The following is a 21,103-nucleotide window of genomic DNA, read 5'->3' on the forward strand; positions in this document are numbered from 1 at the left end:
GGGGGGGGCGGAAGCCTGTCTCAGATCTCCAGGGCCCTTCCCAACTACAGCCCTAGGGGCGACAACGTTTCTTTGTGGGAAGAGAGAAAGAACTCCTGTGGTATCAGAGGTCTTTGTCTCCAGAAGGCCAGTCAAAGACTTGTATGCTTTTGCTATTTTCAAGAATTCGCTTGAGGCTGTGATCTGTATCCTGGCAAACTTTTGAACACAGGGACTATCCAAACCAACACCTTGTCATGGGATTGGTTGGGGTTGAATAGCTCCTTCATCGCTCTCCCCATTTGGAGGGTATGCTGAGGAATGCAAGGCACCTCTGACATCTCTCTTCCTCCTATACCTGGTATCGAAACGAGACCCAGGGGCTACGGTCCACCACGCAAGCTGCCTTATTCTGCATTCCAATCATTAGAGACATTTTATTTAACTCTGATAGGAGCCCACAAGGCACTGACAAGCCCAACCCGTCCATTCTCCACGTTGCAATGTTGCATGTTGCTGTAGCACCAGAAACACCTTTGATCGACAATATATGATTTTTGTTGACTTTGGCTTACATTCCAGTGCAATAGGATAGGCAGAGAGAAAGGAAAGTACACAACGCAGCAACCAAAGACATTTGATTACATTACAACCAATACAGCCGGGTGCTCCCGTAGCAACGGTAACAAAATACAGAAACAAGAAACATGTTCACCCAAAATATGGACCGGAGGCCATCCGGACTGGATCTTCAGACATCTTTTTGCCAAACTGATGCCAGTTTCCCTTGTATTATCATTTCTTCCCCCATACACGACTCGAACTACCAGGATAGCAACTGTGTCGAGCAAGACTCGCAACACAACTCCAACAGCCAAAACACAGAAACATACCCAGCGGATGTCGACTTGCACGTCGACGGGCAACATCACATCATGAACGTGGGTCAAGGATCGGAGTCGGCCTACTACTGGACGCCGATGAACAACATTGGCGGCTTCTTGACGTCTGAGGACCTGCTCGACATGGACTCGTGTCTGAATCTGGACGGGAACATCTCGACGAGCGACTCCATGTCCACCGACGGCTTGGAGCATTGCAACATGTTCACCGTCGAACCCAATGATGAGTTGGACATCAAGCAGGACCGTCCTCATTCTCCTGCTTTGTCTTTCCTGTCGGGCGGGCAGAGGAGCGATGATGTTGTATATGTTGCTGCAGCGGACGAGGAGCTCGACTTTAAAATCCATCATCATCAACAACAACAACAACAACCACACCTCGATCACAACAGCAACGAGAGCTTTGACAACATGCATCACCACGAGCAGCACCTCAGAAGCCTGTCGCCCAGCAACAGCTTCGACGTCAACAACGCCGGCTCGAACTCGGACACGGAGATCCTCAGGTTCGAGCACCTCTCGGTCAACTCGCCGCGAAAAGCCACCGCCGTCCCCGCCTCGGCCCCCGTATCCAGGCGAGGGTCACCCAAGAAGGTGACGAATCGGCTGGCGAACGTGTGCTCGGGCATATATAAGAAGGCATCGGCCACGCTGGGGAGGGGCGGGGCGCATCATCAGCAGCACCACTCCCGCTCGGTCAGCAATGGCCTGCGACAGAGGCTGGAACGGGACGAGGGTCCCGAGGAGGACATGACGGTGGCGCCGCTCAATATACATAGATCGATGCCTACACATGACAGCCTCCCCATCACGCCACCGCTGAGTGGGCGTGGTCTAACTCAGACGCAGCAGCAGCCGTTTGTCTCGGGCCCTGTTGAGGATCCCTTCAACTCCAAGCCGAACCCGGGCGGTCGACAGCAGCAGATAGTACTGCCTGAAACCCCCAGCGGCACTCCACTGATGAGTGCGCAAGAAATGTCGGCGGCGCAGCAGGCATATGCAACAGCAAACTACGCCGCAATGCCAGTGACGAGCGCCGCGTCTATCGACCCGGAGCTGTGGGCCGCTGCTCAGTTCAAACTGTCACCTCAGTTTTGGAATGGTTCGTCACCGACGGGTCTCCCTCTCCTCGATTCAGCTGTGCCCTCACCTCTAGGAACAGAGAGGATGGATACAAGGCAGGGCCAGGGTTATGGTTTTGCTGCATCTGCTGCTGGTGTTAGCGCCGCAGCTGATGCTGCAGCATCAACGGATACAATGATGTCAAGGAAAGAATCAAGCCGTAACCTTGCAGCTGCCCAGGCCAACCAGCATGGCACCATCTCCATGTCCCAACTGGATCTCACCAATGATGGACTGATGATACACATGCCACAGCCGAGAGGTCCTCCGCATGCCGCGACGCTTCTAGCACTGCAACAACAGCAGCACCAGCAACTCCTGAACCAGTACCACCATGTCCATCAAACACACCAGCAACAGCAACACCATCTCCTACCGGGAGCCAATTTCCAAATGCAGCCCCAAGCCGTCCCTATGCTCTCACCCGAAGTCTCCCACAGGCCAGACCACGGCATCCACCAGCAACAAAAACCGCACAACAACAACAACAACAACAACAACAACAACAACAACAACAACAACAACAACAACAACAACAACAACAACAACAACAACAACAACAACACCCACAACCACCGACGCCCCAAACCCAAAGCCCCAAGCTCCGGTGCCCGACACGGCGGTCCCGGCGGCTCGCTCGTCAGCCCACGCAAGGTGTCATCCGGCGCCAGCCCGCGCAAGGTGTCCTCACACTCGAGCCCGCGCAAGGCGTCCGGCGGCAGCGGCTCGGCGCGGTCCACGACGTCGCCTTCCCCCAAGCCGCGGCAGCAGCTGCTGCAGGCGTCGCGTCGGAGCACGTCGATGCAGTCTCTGCGGGACGGCGACTCGTCGTCGCTCTCAGCGTCCTCCACGGCAGCGATCCGCAAGAGGAGGTCTTGGGCGTCGCGGCCGGACCTGGACCTGTACGCCTTGGAGAGCCAGCAACAGCAACAGCAGCAGGAGCAGCAGAGGCGGCAGACGTCGTCGTCGTCAGCGGCAGGCAATCTCAGCATCGGCTTCGTCAACTACACGGCCATGGACCACGACGTTCTCATGGCGGGCGTGGCGCCCAGCGGGTCGTCCAAGACCAAGGCGCGGCGGGAGAAGGAGAACCGCGAGCGGGAGGACAGGATGAAGGAGGCGTTTGTGCAGGCCGTCTCGGCGGCTGGTGGGGATACCGGGCGGTTTATTAGCGGGGCAATTGCCATATAGGGAGTGATCATCTTTCTATGTCGTTGGCCCATCTGTTTGGTATGAAGATGCTGTTTATGTGTTATCTTTTGTTATTCTTTTTGTCTTTTTTTTTCACATTTTTATGATCTCTTTCTGTTTACTATCGTTTGTTTTCTTCATTGGTCGTTTCCAGCTGTTACTTTTGGTTCTATTGATGTCATTTACGCCGGAGTCTTTTTGTCTTTGTGTCATTGTTTTTCTTGGCTTATTGATTAAAACTTCACCCTACTCCTTATCCATCCACCGACTGAGGGAGATATGGGATCCTTTATTCTAGACCTAATGATGAGACCCCCTTCCGATCCTACCTCTACACTTCGGTTGGTAAAATAAAAACACATTACTTGCTCTCCACAAATTCGAAAACAGTTTAAACAAGTTCTGGCTTAGTTGACATCCGCGCGGTTTAAAGTTTTTTTTTTTATCCGTCGATTAATGAATTTGAATTTGAATTTTTACCAATATTCCATCATGACTAGACCTATCTAGTGCTATCTAGACTAGTTCTCGTACGCACCTACAATTGACTCGCTACTGTCACTTTATTCCCCCGCGGAGACGAACACAGTCCCAAATGAGAACCCGACCTGGCCACAGTTTCACAAATCCCACAGTTTTGAAGCTGCCTTTTTTTTTTCATTATTATTTTATTATTGTGGATGCTGACTGACATGGGCCTACGACGCCGTCTGATCACAAACATCACATACGCACACATTCATCGGTTCAACCGCCCACTCGCCCGTATTACTACATACTGAACAACTCCCCACACCTCTCTTTTTTTTTTTTTTTTTTTTTTTTTTTTTTTTTTTTTTGGTCGTCTGTACTTGCGCGGAGTTGTTGTGTACAAGAATATGCAGCCATGGTAAAACAACATTATAGTCCTGCATTCGACAACAACTAAAAAGTGGCGTCTGCATAACGTATCGAGTCGGCTCCTGATAGACCATGGATTGGCGAAGACACCAGTAGCCAGGTCAGTATCAAGGCAACGTTAATGCTTGTTGAGAAGGTTACTCAGCCCTGGTAGTGTGGCAGCCCCAGCCGAGGGTCACCCATTGATGTCAAGACTACCTGGTCCATTATCAAGACCACCTTGTCCATTCATAATACAACTTCTGTGTCTTGCTGCTTATGTACACACGATCTGACCTAACTCCCTCGGGTCCCGCCATTGAGCTGCTCACGTGGTAATAGTAATCCTCTAGATGGATGGTTACACTTGGAATAAACAAGTTTTGGTAGATGGAAAAGAAAGGAAAATACAACATAGAAAATAGCACGCGCGCGGCCACAGAGTAAACAAAGGAAGTGAAAGTAAAAGAACAAAAAAAAAAGACTAGTTGCGTATGGTGGCCGCCATCTCCAACGCCTGTCTGTCATGCATGTTTATATGTGAAAATAACCCCAAAGGCGGGTATCTCGCATGACTGGTTGTGCAAAATAAAAAATGAACATTCCCTTTACAAATAACAAAAAGAAAACTATGCAAGGCAACCCGGTTGTAGTTGATGCTCGTTTTGCGCTCCGATGGTACATTTCATCATGTGCCGAGCTCGGCACTTTCAGCTCGGGTTTCTAATGGTTCATCTAGTCGTAACCGGCACCTCGTTGCCATGGGCTGCAAAGAGTAAAGGAGTTAGCCTCCTTGTTTTTACTATATCAAAAAACCGTACTTGTTTGAATCGTGAAACTTACCTAGGCGCAGTGTTTGGCCTGAATCCTCCTGGACTGGTATTTTGTTGCTGCCTGTAACCCCCATGTGTTGACAGATTTGATGTTGACGAACTGGGGTTGTAAGGGCTCGGTGTACGGTTTGGCACGCCACCAGGGCCATACTGACCACGACGACCATCCGCAGGGAACAGAGGTACCGACGGGTCGACCGGTGACTTGGGAGGAGCCGACTCCTTGTACGACGAGTTGGCGGTCGAAGGAGGTAGCGGCATGTTGGCAGGATCCTGGCGGCGGCGAATTGAAGCCGAGGAGATCGAGTCGGCGTCGTCATCGAGGTCGTTCTTGTAGCCAGCCTTGTCACCACGAGCAGTGGCAGCCAGAGCATCCAGCTCCGTGGTAGCAGTAAGTTGAGTCTGCGACTTCATGAACGAGGTACGGTCGTCGGCCATGACCTGGTAGCGGTTGTCGGGGTTCTTACGGAATAGTACAATGGTGGTTGTAACAATAAGCATGAGCAACAGGACGAGGGCAAAGACTGCGTTGGAGATCCAAAGAATCAGGCCCACAACACCCGTGACCAATGCAGGCTGGCTGAAAACCTCGGTGAAGATCAAGAGGAAGATTGAGTTGAGGAAGTTCATGACACAAATGGAAATGTTGAACGAGTTTGTGCTCTTGTCCATCCAGGGTCTAAGCACTGAAGCGGTAATGAGTGCAGCAGCCTCGATCAGAATGAACCCAATGGCCTGGGCAGTTCCATTGTTCTGGGCGAAAGCAACGAACATGGACTTGATGATGATGTAAACCAGGAAAGGAACGATAAAGTAGTAGGCTGATGCGCGGAACTGGACGTAGAGGAAACCCCACTTGTTGAGGCACTGGGGATCCGCAAAGAGAATGTAGGCCGGGTTGCGGTGCATGGCAACCGAACGACGGGCAATCCGAATGACCTTGAAGGCGGCCCATCCCAGAGTGGCAATCATACCGATCAGGAAGAAGACAGCCAGGACCACGAGAGCTGACGAGTCGACCTGAGTGAACTCCCAGAGACAGAGAATGGTCATTTGAGGAAGACCAATAAGTGTAACACGGAAGAGGATACCCTTGAGGACGGTAAGCCAGGTCTGACGGAACTCGAGGAAAGTGTCAGGCTTGGTCCAGTTACGCCTGGCTGCAAGCTCGCAAAAGCCCTTGAAAACGACGACGCCGATAGCGACAATGATGACAAAGATGCAGAAGAACATCAATCCAGTCAAAAACAGGTTGGTGGTCTCAATTCCGGCCTTGAAGGCAGCGCGCTGGATGCCATAGACGACGAAGCTACCCGAATCAGTCTTGATGTTGCCACGCTTCATCAGGTGTGCACCCGTCTCCGAGATCTGACCGGCAGTGGTTGCAACGTCGCGCGGCATCCTGGCCAGGGAGCGGGTGTAGACACCGTGGGCCCTGTCGGCAATTTGAGGAACGGCTTGGAGCGAGCGCTTCATAATCTGGACGGAAACCGACTGTAAGTCGTCGAAAAGCGTCGCCGGTGTGCCTCCCGTGGCGCGCTGGTACCAGGTCGCAATATCTTGCATGAAACCAACACGGATGATACCCATGGTCCACTGGAAGTTCTGAGTCCAGGCGCGAACAATAGGGGGCAAAGTCACACCCGTCATGCCAATCATGGCCTGGGCTTGGAAGTAACCAAAGAGCGACAGTGCATTGGCAGCGACGTGCGAGGCTGCGTTTGAATGGCCCAGACCGTTGATAACGGCCGAGGCTAGCAAAGCAAGACCAGCAACGATGGCAGTTGCCCACTTGATTCCGAGAAGATCTACTGTCTTTCCGTTCTGGAATTCGGCCTGTACACACGCCACCTGCTTGCCCTTGTTGGCGCCGTCGGCGTAGCTGATCAGGATCTTGACTTTGGCATCGAGGTCGGGGAAGTTGAAGGCGATTGAGGGAATCTGCTTTGTTGCTGATGCGGGCACGTCGAGGGTGAATTTTGGCATAGGAATCTTTCCAGCAGTCATCGGACATAATCCCTTCAGTGGTGAGTCTTTATCGCAAGGGTCCAGTTTCTGGGACAGGAACGTGTATCCGTAGGCCGAGACTTGAGCGTCGAAAATGACCTTGCCCTCAATCGAAGACACAAAGGCTGCTTCAACGAGGACCGAGTTGTTCTCGGGCGTGAACTGAACGGTGAAGAGACTGGCACTGAACCCAGAGTTATCCGCACATGGGTAAAGCGACGTCGACTTCAATATCGGCTGGTCCGCAACTACAGGCGCCAGGAAGGATGCCACAGTGAGCAGCGTCGGAAGAAGGCATGATGCCTTCGATAATAATGGTAGCATGATCGCTATAGGGTGATGGTCGGCCCCTCAAAAATCCAGTAGCCCCTTTCTATTTCTCAATGTCGAAATTCGTCGCTAGTTCGATCCGATGTTGCCGAATTGACTTTGCGGTCCGATTGAACCTGTACGGATGGGATGATGATGCCCTGAGAGGAGCGGCTGGAAATGCTTCTCTCTAGATAGACGATCGCATAGATTGTTGTCGTCGTCGATTGATGTGGATCGAGGCGGGATGGTCGTCGGTCTGGGCGGTTCGAAGAAAGTTGGTTGATAAGAAGGTGGTTGGTTTACTACACCCCTTCGGCGGCAGGAGATGCAAGCGAGAGTAATCTGCTGCTCGACGATAATCTTTCAACCGATTCACAAACGGCTCCCCAGAAGCACGTTTTCAAAACGATTGATTAGAGATATGAAGGGCTGTAACTATTTCGCGTTCCTGACCACGAAGAAGAAAGAAGGAAGGTCTGTTTGATTGAAAGCGAGTGTGGAAAGATGGGGAGATTAGAAGCGTGGAGTTGGACAAAACAAGGTCAAGTCAGCGACCGACGGACGTGGAACGGTTTGACGCTGGGCCTAGCCTGGCCTTCACAGGGGTGCCGCAATTCAAAGGGGTAAAAAAAACTGGGCTTCTACGAGGGGTGGGAGGACTGACGAGTCATCAAAGATACCTTCTCTTGGCACGCAGTGACAAGGGCGACCTGGGATATGCAGCTAAATTAGGTGGCGCTTCAAGTACCCTTTTGGCAAATTGCGTGTACTGTACAGGTCTCTACTACCAAAAGTGACTTTTGGCCCAGCCGCCGGCTCCTGAAGCGTCATCTGCACTGCCTCCCGACAGTACTGTACAAGTCCCGACTTCCCTTACCTATTTTTCTCTCTGTTCCCTGACCCGCCAATGCCTTGGAATGACTTTACGTGAACCTTTGCAGCCACGGCTGGCGTCAACGCTGCTTGGCGATCATGGTCAAAGATCACAATAACACAGAGAGAACACTATTGACTGGTGCGTCGGACGCTTGCTTTCTCTGTCAGCTGTTGTAAAATATCCATGTTCGTTTCGGTTTCTTGCTTTGCACTCTTGCATTACGTCGTCTTTGCATATTCCTTCATGTTTGATGATGAGATGGCAGACGGTAGCTTTTGAAGGCATTTGCTTGGCGATTTGATTTATGACGGATAAGATTTGTACCCTGGAAAACCACATTCCTGTCCTTAGTTGGCTTTGGGAGAATGACCGTATCATAAAGTATTAATTTCTTTCTTGTCTTTTATTGAAAGTAAAAATATAAAAAATATAAAAAATAAAAATACAAATAAACAAATGTCAATACCCCAAACTCATATTAAACTCAAGAACTGGGCAACACATTGGCAGCCTTGGGGATTCTCGCAATGAAGAAGCGTTTCGTCAGGGTCAATTTTGTCGGCATTGCCAGTTGTGCGTCGCCGCCCAATAATTAATTTCCTTAAACGAAGGGGAGCCAATCCAGTTGATCCATCTTTTGCACAGCCTCACGGACTAATCAAAGAACTCCACCAAAACGACGAATCGCTTCGCCGTTCGGATCCCAGCTGGCCCGTTTGCCCGTTTGTACTCGACGCTTTTGGACGAAAGGGGTCTTTTATTTTGTCCATTCCGATTTTGCTCGTGGACTGTTTCTCTTTTTTTTTTTTTTTTTTTTTTGAAGCTTGTGCGCTATTACTAATTGGTGTCATACTTTCAAAAGTATCTAATACAAAGTATCTACAAATGGTAGCAGTAACAACTTATTCTATTGATCTTCTGGACGTTTGCAAAGTATACTTCCGGTTTGTTGATCTTTTTGAATAACCCAAGCACAAAAAGGACGATCCAACACCTAGCTCCAGGTTCAGCGCCACTGTACCTGAACTAAACTGTCCTAGTTACAAATCAAACAAACCTTCAGTTACCAACCTCACGGAGATATCAATTGAATTTGCTCTACAAGATCTCAGTCAGTTACCTGGGCTACAAAGAGTCAGGACAAGACCCAAATTGCATCATATCAATCCACATTCCAACTGGGCAGGCGCAGAAATCTGGTATGGTATATAGACACACTGGGGCGGCAGGACTGAAGAAAGGATCAGCTGAGGCGGCCCGTCTTCTACCCACAAAGAAACCGGACGGCATGCTGCACAAGGCTGATCGTAACAGCTTTTTGTAAATTTGGGGGGTGTGTGTGTTGCGTCATCAATACGCACAAACGAACTTGCCATGTACACAATAATATAACGGTCAGTGAGCAGAGGTTTTGTATTCGTAAAAAGTTGATCAGGTACAAGAATAAAGAAAAGAAAAAATGTTAAAACAATAAGAAGAACATCATAGCAAGCAACATACAAAAAAAAAAGAAAAGAAGAAAAGACCCTTGGGCCTAAAAAACAACCCGGTACGCATCAATGGTTTCCAAACGTGCACGGCTTCCCGCTGTCTTCTTTTTACGGGCTTTCTCCATCCGATCTTGATCTGGAAATGTGCTCTCTGCATGGAACTCTGCACAAATGTCGGTTGCTGTACCATTGGTAACAAACCGGACGAAATTGATAACAAGCTTTTCCGTGACCGAAAGGATTAACAATGTATCAATCGTCTCTGTACCTAGCAGCAAGTACGAAGTATTTGGGTGGTTGGAGAAGAAAGTATACGTTATGTAAAAGACACCCCCATATAACCGAATGCTCAAATTCTCACACAACAGGATGGAGGGGGACAAAAACAAAAACTTTTGCTCGCCTCGTTTCGCATTATACCCACGGAGAAGAGCCCGAGGTTTTGGATTTTTTTGTCCGTCCTGGCGCGCAAAACCACCCCCCAAGAGTTGGGTGAAGTGGGATCTGCTGGTGGGCGCAGATCAAACAAGAGCCGGTTTGCATTTTCTGTTCTCCCCCCGCCAGTCAGTCTGCCGCCTTTCTGGAGCAAAACCGGGGTGTGGGCTGGGGGGTGTGTGTGTGTGTTCTGGAGTCCCTCCCCTTGTTCGTCCCTCGCAATTTCTCTGCTACGAATGCGGTCGCTTAGTGCTTTGCGTTACTACTTTTTTTTTTTTTTTTTTTTTTTTTTTTTTTTTTTGAGGGGGGTCAGGTGGTAAAACTGTGTACCTAGCTAAAAAAGTAAAGTTTGACTCGACGTTACTTTAGCACGAGGCAACCCAACCCTACCGGTAGTCCGAATTTGGTCATGGTCATTCAGGAACAAAAGAGTATGTTTGTTGTTTGTTCATCGTCAATCACCATATGAGGTCTTACATGTTCTTGCGGGTTTTAACGGTTTGCAAGCTGGTGGAGGGATGGAGGAATGTGCGGCGTCGATGCCCCTAAGAGATTCACGTGGTACGATCCAAGTTATAGATCATCAAAACATTGAATCCATTATGCAACCATTAGGGACCTGCCTAAACGACCAAGTAACACATGCAAAACAAAGCAAAAACAAAAAAAAAGCCTTTTTTCCAAATCATGGAGCGTTCGATACACTACACTATACTGGGTACAATGATAGTTGCGCATAGAATTCCCGTTCTTCACTGTACTTACTGTACGATTCACAGACGAGACCGTCGGGCTTGATACGAATCGTTTCGACGGGTGCCCAAGTGAAACCATAGAGCCAGCAAAAAAGAAACAATACCTGGGTCAGCAAGGGACTTCTGATGGATACGGGTTGTTGGAATGGGAGGGCGGTCGCTTATATAGACGCACACCCCGTGTTACGATGCGGCTTCGGGGCTTATTGATGTGAGCGATAAACTTTACGACGAATGCCCGACCCTTACGTTGCAAAAGCATCGTGGACTTCTTTTGTTTCCTTCTTTCCCCCCCCCCCCCCCCCCCCCCTTCAAGTTTGGCAGCCACATCTTTGGTGTCGATGGATATTCCTTGAGAGCCCCGCGGGGGCTTGCATTGATTCTCTGGCAGGCAGATGCCTACATGTGAAATCACGCGCATAATGTTGTACCTGCAGATCGAAGGCTGGAGGAACAATAATAAGAAATCCTTTGGCAAAGCCGCATACTGCATATAGCATGTACAAATATTTTCCGAAATCATTCAAGCAAATCAGATGACTGTGCGCTATAATAGAATCGAATAGCATAAAGATCGCCCAGATGCCTAAAAGTGCTTGTACGTATCTCATGTGCCATCTCATGGGTATGCCATTCATTATCATTGCTAGGATGTCCTAGGGGGCGCTATCAAGAATACAAATACCATTATTCGATTGTCAACACTCCATACCATGAATAGGATCACACAGCCACCCATGGCTGCTTGGTATCACCAAGCCCATAGCCTGGAATAAAGTCGCCCAGGAGCTCCTCCTCGTCGACACCACAGTGCGTCTGCCCGTCGCGGCCCGTGAACCAACCGACACCGTAGGTCTTGCCAACCTCTGCCAGACGCTTCTTCATGGCGTTCCTGTTGAACTTGCTGGTTCCGACAAAGTCGTAGACCATCTTGCTCTGGTGGATAAAGGCGAGAACGCTTGCTGCAAACCGTGAAAAAAAAAATCATATCAAGTTAATAAAAGTTTCTTTGTTTGTTTGCTGTTTCTTTGAGTATCAATCAAAACTTACCAATTGTGTTTGGCTGGCGGGGCAGAAACGGTCGTCCACGCTTGATGGCCACTATGCCCGCGACTATGGCCATGTAGACCAAGATGAAGGAGACGGCCGCTAGGGTGGTGAAAAAGGAGCTCTGAGTCTCCTGACCGGCCTTGACGGTGCGGCCGGCCTCGTCATCGTCGTCCAGGATGAGACTCACCTTCGGCTGCATGGACTGCGTAGGCTCGCGCTTCAAAAAGTCCTCCCCGGATACGGTAGACAGCGAGGTGACCAGGACGGTAAGCACCTCGGACATGACGGAGCCGAGGCCGACGAGGAAGACGAGAAAGTGCCTGTTGAAGAGCCCCTTGACCGCCACCCAGCCCACGGGCATGGCCGTGTAGTCAAGCGTCAGGGTCTTGGGCGGAGCGTGGCGGCGCCACAGGATGTGGTACGGCTCCATCATGCGCAGATCCGCGTCCAGCCCACCCCAGCCCATCTTGATTGTGACGGCCAACATCGTAATGACCCAGGGTGCACGGTCCGAGATGACCGCGGCATCGCTCACAAAGATCACCACGTAAATTAATATGAAGAACACTACAATGGCGCCGATCAGGGGCACGCAGCCTGCTGCTCGCAGCATGAGTGGGTGTGGGTTTTGCGAGAGGCCGTTGGGATTGTTGTCGCTGCTCATGGCGCTGCTGCTGCTACCTTGAAGGGTCGATGTTCTGCGCCGCGATGCTAGCGATACCGGCTGGCTGTCCATGGGCGCCAGTGACGAGTTACGGAGAGCATAACGCCTGTTCTTGAGTTGGCGATGGATATCATGGGGCTGCGCAGTGTCCATATCTTGAAAGTCCATCAGGATGTCTAAAGAGAGATAGATGTTAACTGTTAGCAGGTTACACAAAGATAAAGAAGAGTCGGAGCAACCAAGAGGTGCTCCTCAGAAAAGATATACTTACGGCTAACAACTGCCATGGAAGCCAGCCCCGAGATGCCCTTGACGTCCGCACTAAGCCCAGACTTCCTGGTATTGAGAACGTAAAGCAAAACACCACCCAAAAATGCCACAATGACGAGAACACTTGTAAGACAGCGCGCCCAGACGGGGTTGATGATGATTGATTTCTCCACCCCTGGGTTGGCAAGCCTCTCCTGCCTGTCAGGCTTCATGACAATTGAGGCAGCGCCCAGGGTTGGCACGAGTGTGGTGGCCAACAGCGATGCAGCCGAAGAGAGAAAGACGGCGTGGTGGCGATATTGAAGCGCTCGGAAGGGGCGGAAGAAGCTGATGAATGTGATGTAGTCTATGCTGATAGACTCTTGCGCGAGCGCGCCCTCCGGCTTGGAGAGCTGGTGGAACGGCTCGAGTCGTCGGACCTCAATGTCTGTCATCTGCCATAACACACCAAACACAACAGATACTATTGTCGGCCCAAACTTGAGGGTAAGGTAGGTTGCGGCAGATATGTCCTCGGGTGATTTGAAAGTAAGCAGAGGCTGCTCCACGGACTGACGGTACAAGAGCTCAGTCCCAATGCCCATGCCAAGTGCGAGAAGGATGAGATAGCCCATATACGGCCCGCGCATGACGAAGGGTCTCCAGTTCGGCTGTGGATAAAATATTTGTGTCTTCTCCTCGTTCTTTGTTGGAAATGTCGTCCTGCGCATCCCTGGCTGGAAAGGGCTCTTCAAATCCTCCAGTGACGAGGATGGACCGCCCATATCACTCATGTCGAAATTCGCTGAGTTGGGGCCTTGCTTCGGCGGACACTCCATGATGACCTCGATGATCTCGTCGCGCCTGTCGGCCTCGCTCTGGGCAAGCCTAATCGTCTTCATCCGGCTCAGCTTTGCAGAAACTTGCCTGGTGAAGGACATAGGCTCTCTTTTTTTGGGGATAGGGGGTGCAGCAAGCACCAGATCGGCCTCTCTTATCGTCGCGGCCTGGAAGCCGGAGCCGAGGCCACCTGCCAGAGAACCATAACGAGCCCTTTGCTCGGGCGAGGCCTCTCTCAAGTTGTCTTCCTGGCTGTGTGACCACGGCCCAAGACCAGCTGCGGTGGACAAGTCAAAACCCATGCCATCTTGTCCAAAGACTGGTGATGGCTCGGGTGTCGGCCTCGAAAGCGCCGGAGACTTGGCGGGATCACCACTGTAGCCAGTGAACTGTATCGATGTGATATCCACCGAGGTCTTGTCTTCCTCACATATTGTTGGCTCTTGTCCCTTTATATAAGACTGGGCGCTCTCAGGTGTGAGGTTTGGTGACTGCAAGAGAATCCGAGGGGTTGAGTCGGCGGCTATGGGTTGAGATGCGTCGTCAGGTAGGCTCGCCTGAGACAAATTTCGGTTGTAGTCTTCGGAATGTTGGTTTTGTATTTCGATAGGACTAGAGGTCAAGTCTCGTCCTTTGGAACTGCCTTGTCGAGATGGTATCTGAGAAGGCAGCGAGGGTGGCTGCTGCGTAGAGGTATAGAAATCTTGCGTCGGCTGAGGCGACGCGATGGAAGGCAAAGAAACAAGGGAGTGACTTGGCCTTATTCGTCTCCCACTGTCCATGGCGACATCAGACATATTGGATACTTGCCGGTTTAGCACAGGACGAAAGCTGTCGGCCCTTTCGTTTGCATCATATTTTGAATCCATCATATAAGTCGGACTGGGTGAAAGGGCACGTCCTCATCACAGAGATGCTGCAGGTATGTCGTCGCTTTCAAGGTATATATCTCAGGTCTGTTCTGCCTGTTTCCCCCAGATATCATTACCGTCAACAGACAGACATCAACCAGGCGTAAGGCTCAAGATCGAAGTTGTTGATGAAAGGAAAAAATTGTTTCTTCCAGTCTCCCAAATCGATATTTCTGAAGGAGAAATGCCAAGCATTAAAACACCAAGATGTTGTTCCCTACGCCTTAGAGTTGCAGGCAATGGCGTTTTGTTGGTTGCTTAAATCGCTTTGGTTAATGGGTACCGTCCATGGCGCTTATGACTTGTCAGCCGAATTACTTAAGGTGATTAGTGCGTTAAAGTGGTTGCTTGCTGATGCGCGAGGCCTGCTCGACAGAGTAAGCCAAAGAAAAATATTATAACTAATTAAAAATAAAATGTTGTCAGTGAGAAGGCGCAGCCGTTCTGGTCAGGGTAAGCGGCCGGTGAAGCACGAATGGGCGAAAGGTCTCGGTCAAGTATGCCTGCCTTCACAGCCTCCCCAAATCCATCCTCCAGCTATGAGTGATTGATTACCCTGCTAATCACCCACACTCACCTTTACCCGACTGATGATTTTACCTTACCAGATAGAAGATCTCCATCATAGAGCAATGCGACCAGTACCATAGCATCGACGCTCCGACTTCCGACAAGGGGTCATGTTTTGCACCCATGTCCCATCATTACTCGTGCGATTCAACGGTTCGCTCACTCTCGGTTCCAAAAAGCTTTTCAGCACCATACTAATGGGTCGCTATCGGTGAAAAATACTATAGTATGAGCATTAAGCATAGAAGGTTATTGGAGTTTGCACTACTGTAAGTGGTACAAGTTGTAAAAAAAGGGAGAGAGAACAAAAAAAAACAGAAAGCTTGGTTGTGGTAACCAATATGTGCCAGAAACTATTTGATCGTCAATCATTACCAAGGCAGTATTCGCAAAATACCCGTAATCGACTTGGTCAACTCCGGCTGGTTTCCGGCTGGGCTGGGCCGAGGAACCACACGCATGGTAGCCCCGTAGGGTTGAGGATTTGGATTTGGCTGTGCTGTGGCGGAACCCTCCCTACAGGTGCAGTCCTGGAGGCACCAGTTATTTAATGTTGAAATAGCCGCTACCAGGACTATTCTTAGTATGGGTTAGGTGGGGCAAGCCAGGGAGAGTGCCTGCACTACACTAGCCAAGCGCGTGCAGTCAAGCTGTCGCGCGCAAGAATCTCGAATCCCCAAACAGCGGGTCGTGTTTGATTCTCCAGCAACTTGCGGCAGTCTCCCGTTAGCCGAATATTTCCAGACACGACTCTGGAGCCCATGCAGTGATCCTTCTCCATATTCATCTCCCTCGGACCTGCTGTCAGTATTAAGGTTATCTTTCCATCAGGCTAATCGTTTTACCAGTAGTAGGGTATTGTACTCGATTCATGGCATAAGCTACTATAGTACAATGCACCTTGACAATATAACGTATGATCACGGTATTTCGGCTTGAACCCATGAAAAGATCCGGTTCCACAAACAAGGTCAACACGATAAAGTAAACTTGATGCTACCGTCCAATCTTATACTTTCTACCGGAACTCTCCGTTCTATTTTTCACCAGAAAGTTGTAAGTCTGGCGATCTCTGTGGAACTACTTCAAGTGAAGCAAATATCTCATTTATGAGAGCACAAGTCACAACCTCCCGTTACCATGACATGGCATTCATAAGCATTCCCGACTCTGGTCCCTCCCAAGACATGTCCATTCGTGGTTTTGTGAGCATACAATTAAATTGATGTGGCCATCTTGCAATACTCTCTTCTATATCCTCTCCTTATTTCTGTCGGTCTCTCTGTATTCCTTGATTTATTGATCCAAGGTATTCAAGGTGAAAATCCACCATCATTGTATTTCTGTAACTGCTGAGTTGCAACACGAGAATCAAATTAGATGGTGGTGCAGCAGCTTGCCTTGTGCCCGAGGACACTCCACGCGTCTCTGCCGTGTAATCATATGACGTTGGCTGCTGGCTCGGCCACAGCCCCCGAGTTCTCCTCCAACGTTGATTCTTTTTTTTTTTTTTTTTCGTTGAGCCCACCCCTGATCTTCCTGCATTATTTCCGGACACGCCGCACAGAACACTAAGTACAACGAATAGACAGTGGTTCGAGGCAGACCGGACCGCTATGTTGTAACACTTGTTCGCCGCCCGGGAGAATACGAATCATATGCCAGGGTAAGGGAAATGGTTTCATTTAAATGAGCTGGCCTTCTCCAACCATTGACTAGCCGATTGTTCGTAGTACTGATACTTCGCTCACGAGCTCGATCTTGCTGCTGTGACATGATCCGTACACGGAAAGGAAACGAATGGTTGGGTGATATTGGGGACCTTTCACTTCTCAGATTATGCCATACCCAGCATGTGATCCATGATGGGGGTGACTGGACGGGTGAGCCTCATATATGCTGTTTTATTCTGCACATCGACTGGTTGTTCGACTCGACATATACTCGAAATGTAGAAGTCCGGAGATCGGCAGCTCCTTAAAGACTAACCAGTCGCTTGATGCCACATGGTAATCAAATATTAAGCCAGCACAGGAACCACTTCCACTCTTACCCCGCTGCCTCCTGCGCAGGTTCAAAACTTACATTCAACCAGTTCTGTTACCATCATCACCATGGGTTCGATGCAATGGACCGATGAAGAGGCCAACTATCTAAAGGCTATCTTCACATGGCAGGAGATACATGGCGATGATAGGATTTCAGATCGAACAAGCAGGCTGAGCCAGTTCGAGGCACAGAATCGGCGCTCAACAAATGTGAAGAGTGAGGGGAAGACGGAGAGTGATTTTCGTGTGCTTATTGTTGGTACTAAAGGCTGCGGGAAAACAAGTGTTCTCACTAGGGTTTGTGACTCTTGACAATGACTGACCCTTTCAAAGGATATCCGCCTCAACAGGCCAGCACCGGTAATGGATATCTTAAAGTCTGGATAATACACGAGATGCTGACCGTCTCATACCCTCTGGTGCTTAATAGTTTGCTCTCGATGCCTTCGAAGTCGGTCCCGGTTCCCCACAAGGAAAACTCGAAGGCGGTTGCCGACAGTCGATCCAGATCGATGGTCTCAACTACAACGTGGACGTACTCGAGCTACCATCAAAACATCTCACCACCAACCTGATGCTGGAACAAGCACTGGCGATTACCGAGGGCGCTGTGCTGCTGTACGACATAACCGACCAAGCCTCACTCGAGCTTGCTATTCGCGTCCAGAGGTTTATGAGTGGCTCGTTTCGGAGCAGCAACTCAAATAACCATGGTATTAGTCGGCAATATGGCCTGCTCCTCGTCGGAAACAAGAGCGATGTCGATGACGAGGAACGCGTAGTGGCTTGGGCTGAGGGCTCCAAGACTGCCTCTACGTTCGATACGGGCTGCCCCTTTCTGGAGATAAGCGCAAGGACTGGTGACAAGTACGTATAACTGTTGATCTTTACTTGAGATGGGCTCTTTGCCGTTGCCCATACAGTCCTTGGTCCCAACCCGAGTTCAATTCTTCACTGGGTTACTGACCTTGGATATGTACCATAGTGTCAAAGAAATATTTCCTGTCGTTTGTCGAGAAATACTCAAACTCAGGCAGCAGAGCAGGAAACGCCAAGAGGAGGCTGAGATGTCTGCGCTCCTCAGGCTCGAGACGTATGCTGAAGCTGGTGGTAGTCGGAGAAAAGGAGGTTTCTGGAGAACTCTAATTAACCCATTTTCCAGGTGACAGGATTCTGTGCGGGCTTGATTTGTCCGACTGAATGCAGCTGCCTTGGTTTACCACTGGATGCGATTGCTACTATGCGGGTTGGGCGTATTTTTGTTCCTATATTTTGGTCAGGCTCTCCTAATGTACTATCACAGGTCTTGGCCGGTAATATTGAAGTCGTGGAAGATAGCTAGTCGTATAATGTTGCATGCATGCGGGTTAATTATCCTCCGCTTATGGTCACTATACCATGACAACTCCATTATGATACATGTGTCCGAGGCTTTCCATTTCATTGAATTGTCTTGTGTGCACTCGTTTGTAATTGGATTTGCGCAGAACCCCTGAATTATAAGCCCGCCGAGTTGCCGAGGTACGTAAAGTCAATCAATTGCCCCTCCGCTTACTCCTACTTAAGCTTAGATATAACAACCCAACAAACATTACATCAATAACAAGAGTATATATTCTGAAGTGACATAATTGATCAAACTTCACTTGCGCAGAGTACCGGCAACTTGTACACGAGTCCATTCCATCGCCACAGATTCAATTTGCATCTATTATTGAATGATATCAGTCCATTGCGCCGTAAATCACAATGGCAAGCTCAGAGCAACCCATCGTTCTATACCACTATCCCTATTCTCCATTTGCGAGGAGGATTTCGTGGTATCTAGCCCTCAGAGGCATACCGTACATGCAATGTGTAAGCAGGACAGGTTGGGGTTGGCTGAATCCTAAGCGCTCATAATCAATCACTGACCCCAATGCAACAGCTACAACCGCCTATTATGCCCAGACCAGACCTCTCCGAGGAGCTGGGAATTTCATACCGCCGCATCCCCGTCCTCTCAATCGGGCGCGACGTCTACTTGGACACGCGCCTGATCCTCTCCAAGCTGGAGGAGTCGCATCCATCGGTGCCCAAACTGGGAGCGTCCGAGCCTCAGTCCAAGGGCGTCCAGCGGCTGCTCGCGGCGCTGACGCTCGACACGGGCATTTTCTTTGCGGCCATGGGCCTGCTGCCCCGCGACCTGCCGGCACTCAAGGATCCAAATTTTCAAAAAGACCGGGCCAGCTTCATCAAGGAGAAGCCGATGGGAGGGTGGCTGTCGCGTGCGGACGCCGTCAACAAGATCCGAGACGCGATGGAGCTGCTCGAGACGACCTTGCTCGCGGATGGACGTAAGTTTTTGAGATTTTACCCACCTTTGCTGACTGGGAACTTTTGATTTGTTGTGGGCACTATCCGGATGACGTCGTCGGGAGACCTGACTAATGAGAAAAAAACACAAAAAACAAAACAAAATTCCCAGGTGACTGGATATTGCAAACGGAAAAGCCGAGCCTCGCCGACATCGAGGCCATCTGGCCGTTTCACTGGCTCATCACTCTACCCGGAAGCCCGGCGCTCCCCTCAGACCAAGTCTCTGCGGAGCTGTTCCCCCGCGTTTTCGCATGGATCCAGCGGTTCGACAAGGCCGTGGGGGCGGCCGGATCATCCGGGTCCAAGCCCCGTAAATTGAAGGGCAAGGAGGCTGCGCAGCTGATCCTCGCCTCTCGGCTCAACGACGACTACGCCGAGGCTGACCTGACCGCCGCAGATGGAGAGGGCCTGACCAGGGGCTCCATGGTGAGGCTCTGGCCGACCGACACGGGAAGTGGACATCGGGACGCCGGCAAGCTGGTGCACATGGACCAGGCTGAGATCGTGATCGAGAACCTTCGTGGTGTTCGGGTACACGCGCCCCGACAGGGCTTCAAGGTGCGGGCTGAGGCTGGGTTGTAGACAATCTACCAATCGCGCAGAGCTAGCAGGGGGAGCCAGGCTACCTCGGCCGCCGGGTTGCGTGCTTGCGCAGGAGAAAAGGACGCCTGCATACAGTAAATTGTACTATATCTAGCATCGTTATTGCCACCAGGTACTCGACACCATATACGAAACAGTGGCTTCATGATTAGGTTTGGACGATTTCTGGTTTTATCTGAGAATTGAAAAAGTGTTTTTTTTTTTTCTTTTTTTTTCCGTCGGACGTATACATAGCGACCTACCCTGCACTGTAATGTTGCTTGCGCATCCCACCTGCGCTGAAAGTGCATACGCGCAAAAATCAGGCTTGTAGTTCAATCCCAAAGCCAAGCCAAGAAAACCAACGCCTTGCACGCCTAGTACATACATACTACAGAATACAGCATAAGCAAAAGCAGCGCGTTCGTGGAGCGATCTGTGCCAAAAACTCCGATGCGCACGTCTGGTTCAAGGTCGCGCGGATCTGGGGCGATCTACAGCACCAAGCTGTTTACTACATGCACTCCCTTTTGTGATTACAAAAGACAAAACAAACTCAGTTTGCCTAGATGTACTAAATAAGAGTCGAATACTTAGTACCGTACCGTACGGGTAGGTACCACCAAAAAAAGAATCGGAGGTGACCCGAAGCGGTCCGCTTGGCTTTTCCCGTTCGCTTCTCAGTACGATTCGCGTCAGGTCGTAGATAGACAAGACGGGTCAATATCGATTGCGTCAAAAATGGTTCAATTTAACATCTAGGGTGGGCGTGTCTGCATGGATTTGGTCTGTTTCGCCAGAGCGCAGGCCCGGCTATCGGGTCAAGTTGCGCCCCCCGCCTGCACTTGGCAACTCGACCACACTTCGTGGGCATGCGCTCTTGCGTCATCGGCTCACTCAAGATTTTGGCTCGCGAAATGCTAGTTCAGAAACCGCGGGAAGTCTTTTCTGTAAGTTAGCACGGGCCAAAAAACGATAATTTCCGCTTGTATCAAAGGACATGCATTTTTGCGATTGCCATTGTGCAGTCATTGCGGTTTGCTTTCTTT

The 21,103-nt window shown here is 50.2% G+C and overlaps 5 protein-coding genes across 5 annotated transcripts; 3 read left to right on the forward strand and 2 right to left on the reverse strand.

Moving 5' to 3' along the window:
- Window positions 1-701: 701 nt before the first annotated feature.
- On the forward strand, window positions 702-3,194 carry PgNI_03340 (uncharacterized protein; the record flags this gene model as incomplete). Its single annotated transcript, XM_031123395.1, has 1 exon — window positions 702-3,194. The coding sequence occupies one exon, from the start codon at window positions 702-704 to the stop codon at window positions 3,192-3,194; it is 2,493 nt and encodes an 830-aa protein (XP_030983671.1).
- Window positions 3,195-4,153: 959 nt separating this feature from the next.
- PgNI_03341 (uncharacterized protein) lies at window positions 4,154-7,772 on the reverse strand. The gene is made up of 2 exons (XM_031123396.1): window positions 4,917-7,772; window positions 4,154-4,839 (listed from the first exon to the last, which is right to left on the reverse strand). The coding sequence occupies exons 1-2, from the start codon at window positions 7,235-7,237 to the stop codon at window positions 4,809-4,811; spliced, it is 2,352 nt and encodes a 783-aa protein (XP_030984935.1). The 5' UTR covers window positions 7,238-7,772; the 3' UTR covers window positions 4,154-4,808.
- A 3,642-nt stretch (window positions 7,773-11,414) lies between these two features.
- PgNI_03342 (uncharacterized protein) lies at window positions 11,415-15,737 on the reverse strand. The gene is made up of 3 exons (XM_031123397.1): window positions 12,768-15,737; window positions 11,833-12,672; window positions 11,415-11,744 (listed from the first exon to the last, which is right to left on the reverse strand). Exons 1-3 carry the CDS (start codon window positions 14,455-14,457, stop codon window positions 11,506-11,508), a joined length of 2,769 nt encoding a protein of 922 aa, XP_030983673.1. The 5' UTR covers window positions 14,458-15,737; the 3' UTR covers window positions 11,415-11,505.
- A 1,443-nt stretch (window positions 15,738-17,180) lies between these two features.
- Window positions 17,181-18,199, forward strand: PgNI_03343 (uncharacterized protein; the record flags this gene model as incomplete). The annotated part of the gene is made up of 2 exons (XM_031123398.1): window positions 17,181-17,411; window positions 17,545-18,199. The coding sequence occupies 2 exons, from the start codon at window positions 17,181-17,183 to the stop codon at window positions 17,989-17,991; spliced, it is 678 nt and encodes a 225-aa protein (XP_030984937.1). The 3' UTR covers window positions 17,992-18,199.
- A 505-nt stretch (window positions 18,200-18,704) lies between these two features.
- On the forward strand, window positions 18,705-20,311 carry PgNI_03344 (uncharacterized protein). Its single transcript, XM_031123399.1, has 3 exons — window positions 18,705-18,971; window positions 19,042-19,450; window positions 19,582-20,311. The coding sequence occupies exons 1-3, from the start codon at window positions 18,864-18,866 to the stop codon at window positions 20,052-20,054; spliced, it is 990 nt and encodes a 329-aa protein (XP_030983675.1). The 5' UTR covers window positions 18,705-18,863; the 3' UTR covers window positions 20,055-20,311.
- The last annotated feature ends 792 nt before the right edge of the window (window positions 20,312-21,103 follow it).

The sequence above is a fragment of the Pyricularia grisea genome (assembly GCF_004355905.1).
Source record: "Pyricularia grisea strain NI907 chromosome Unknown Pyricularia_grisea_NI907_Scaffold_2, whole genome shotgun sequence".
Lineage (NCBI taxonomy): Eukaryota > Fungi > Ascomycota > Sordariomycetes > Magnaporthales > Pyriculariaceae > Pyricularia > Pyricularia grisea.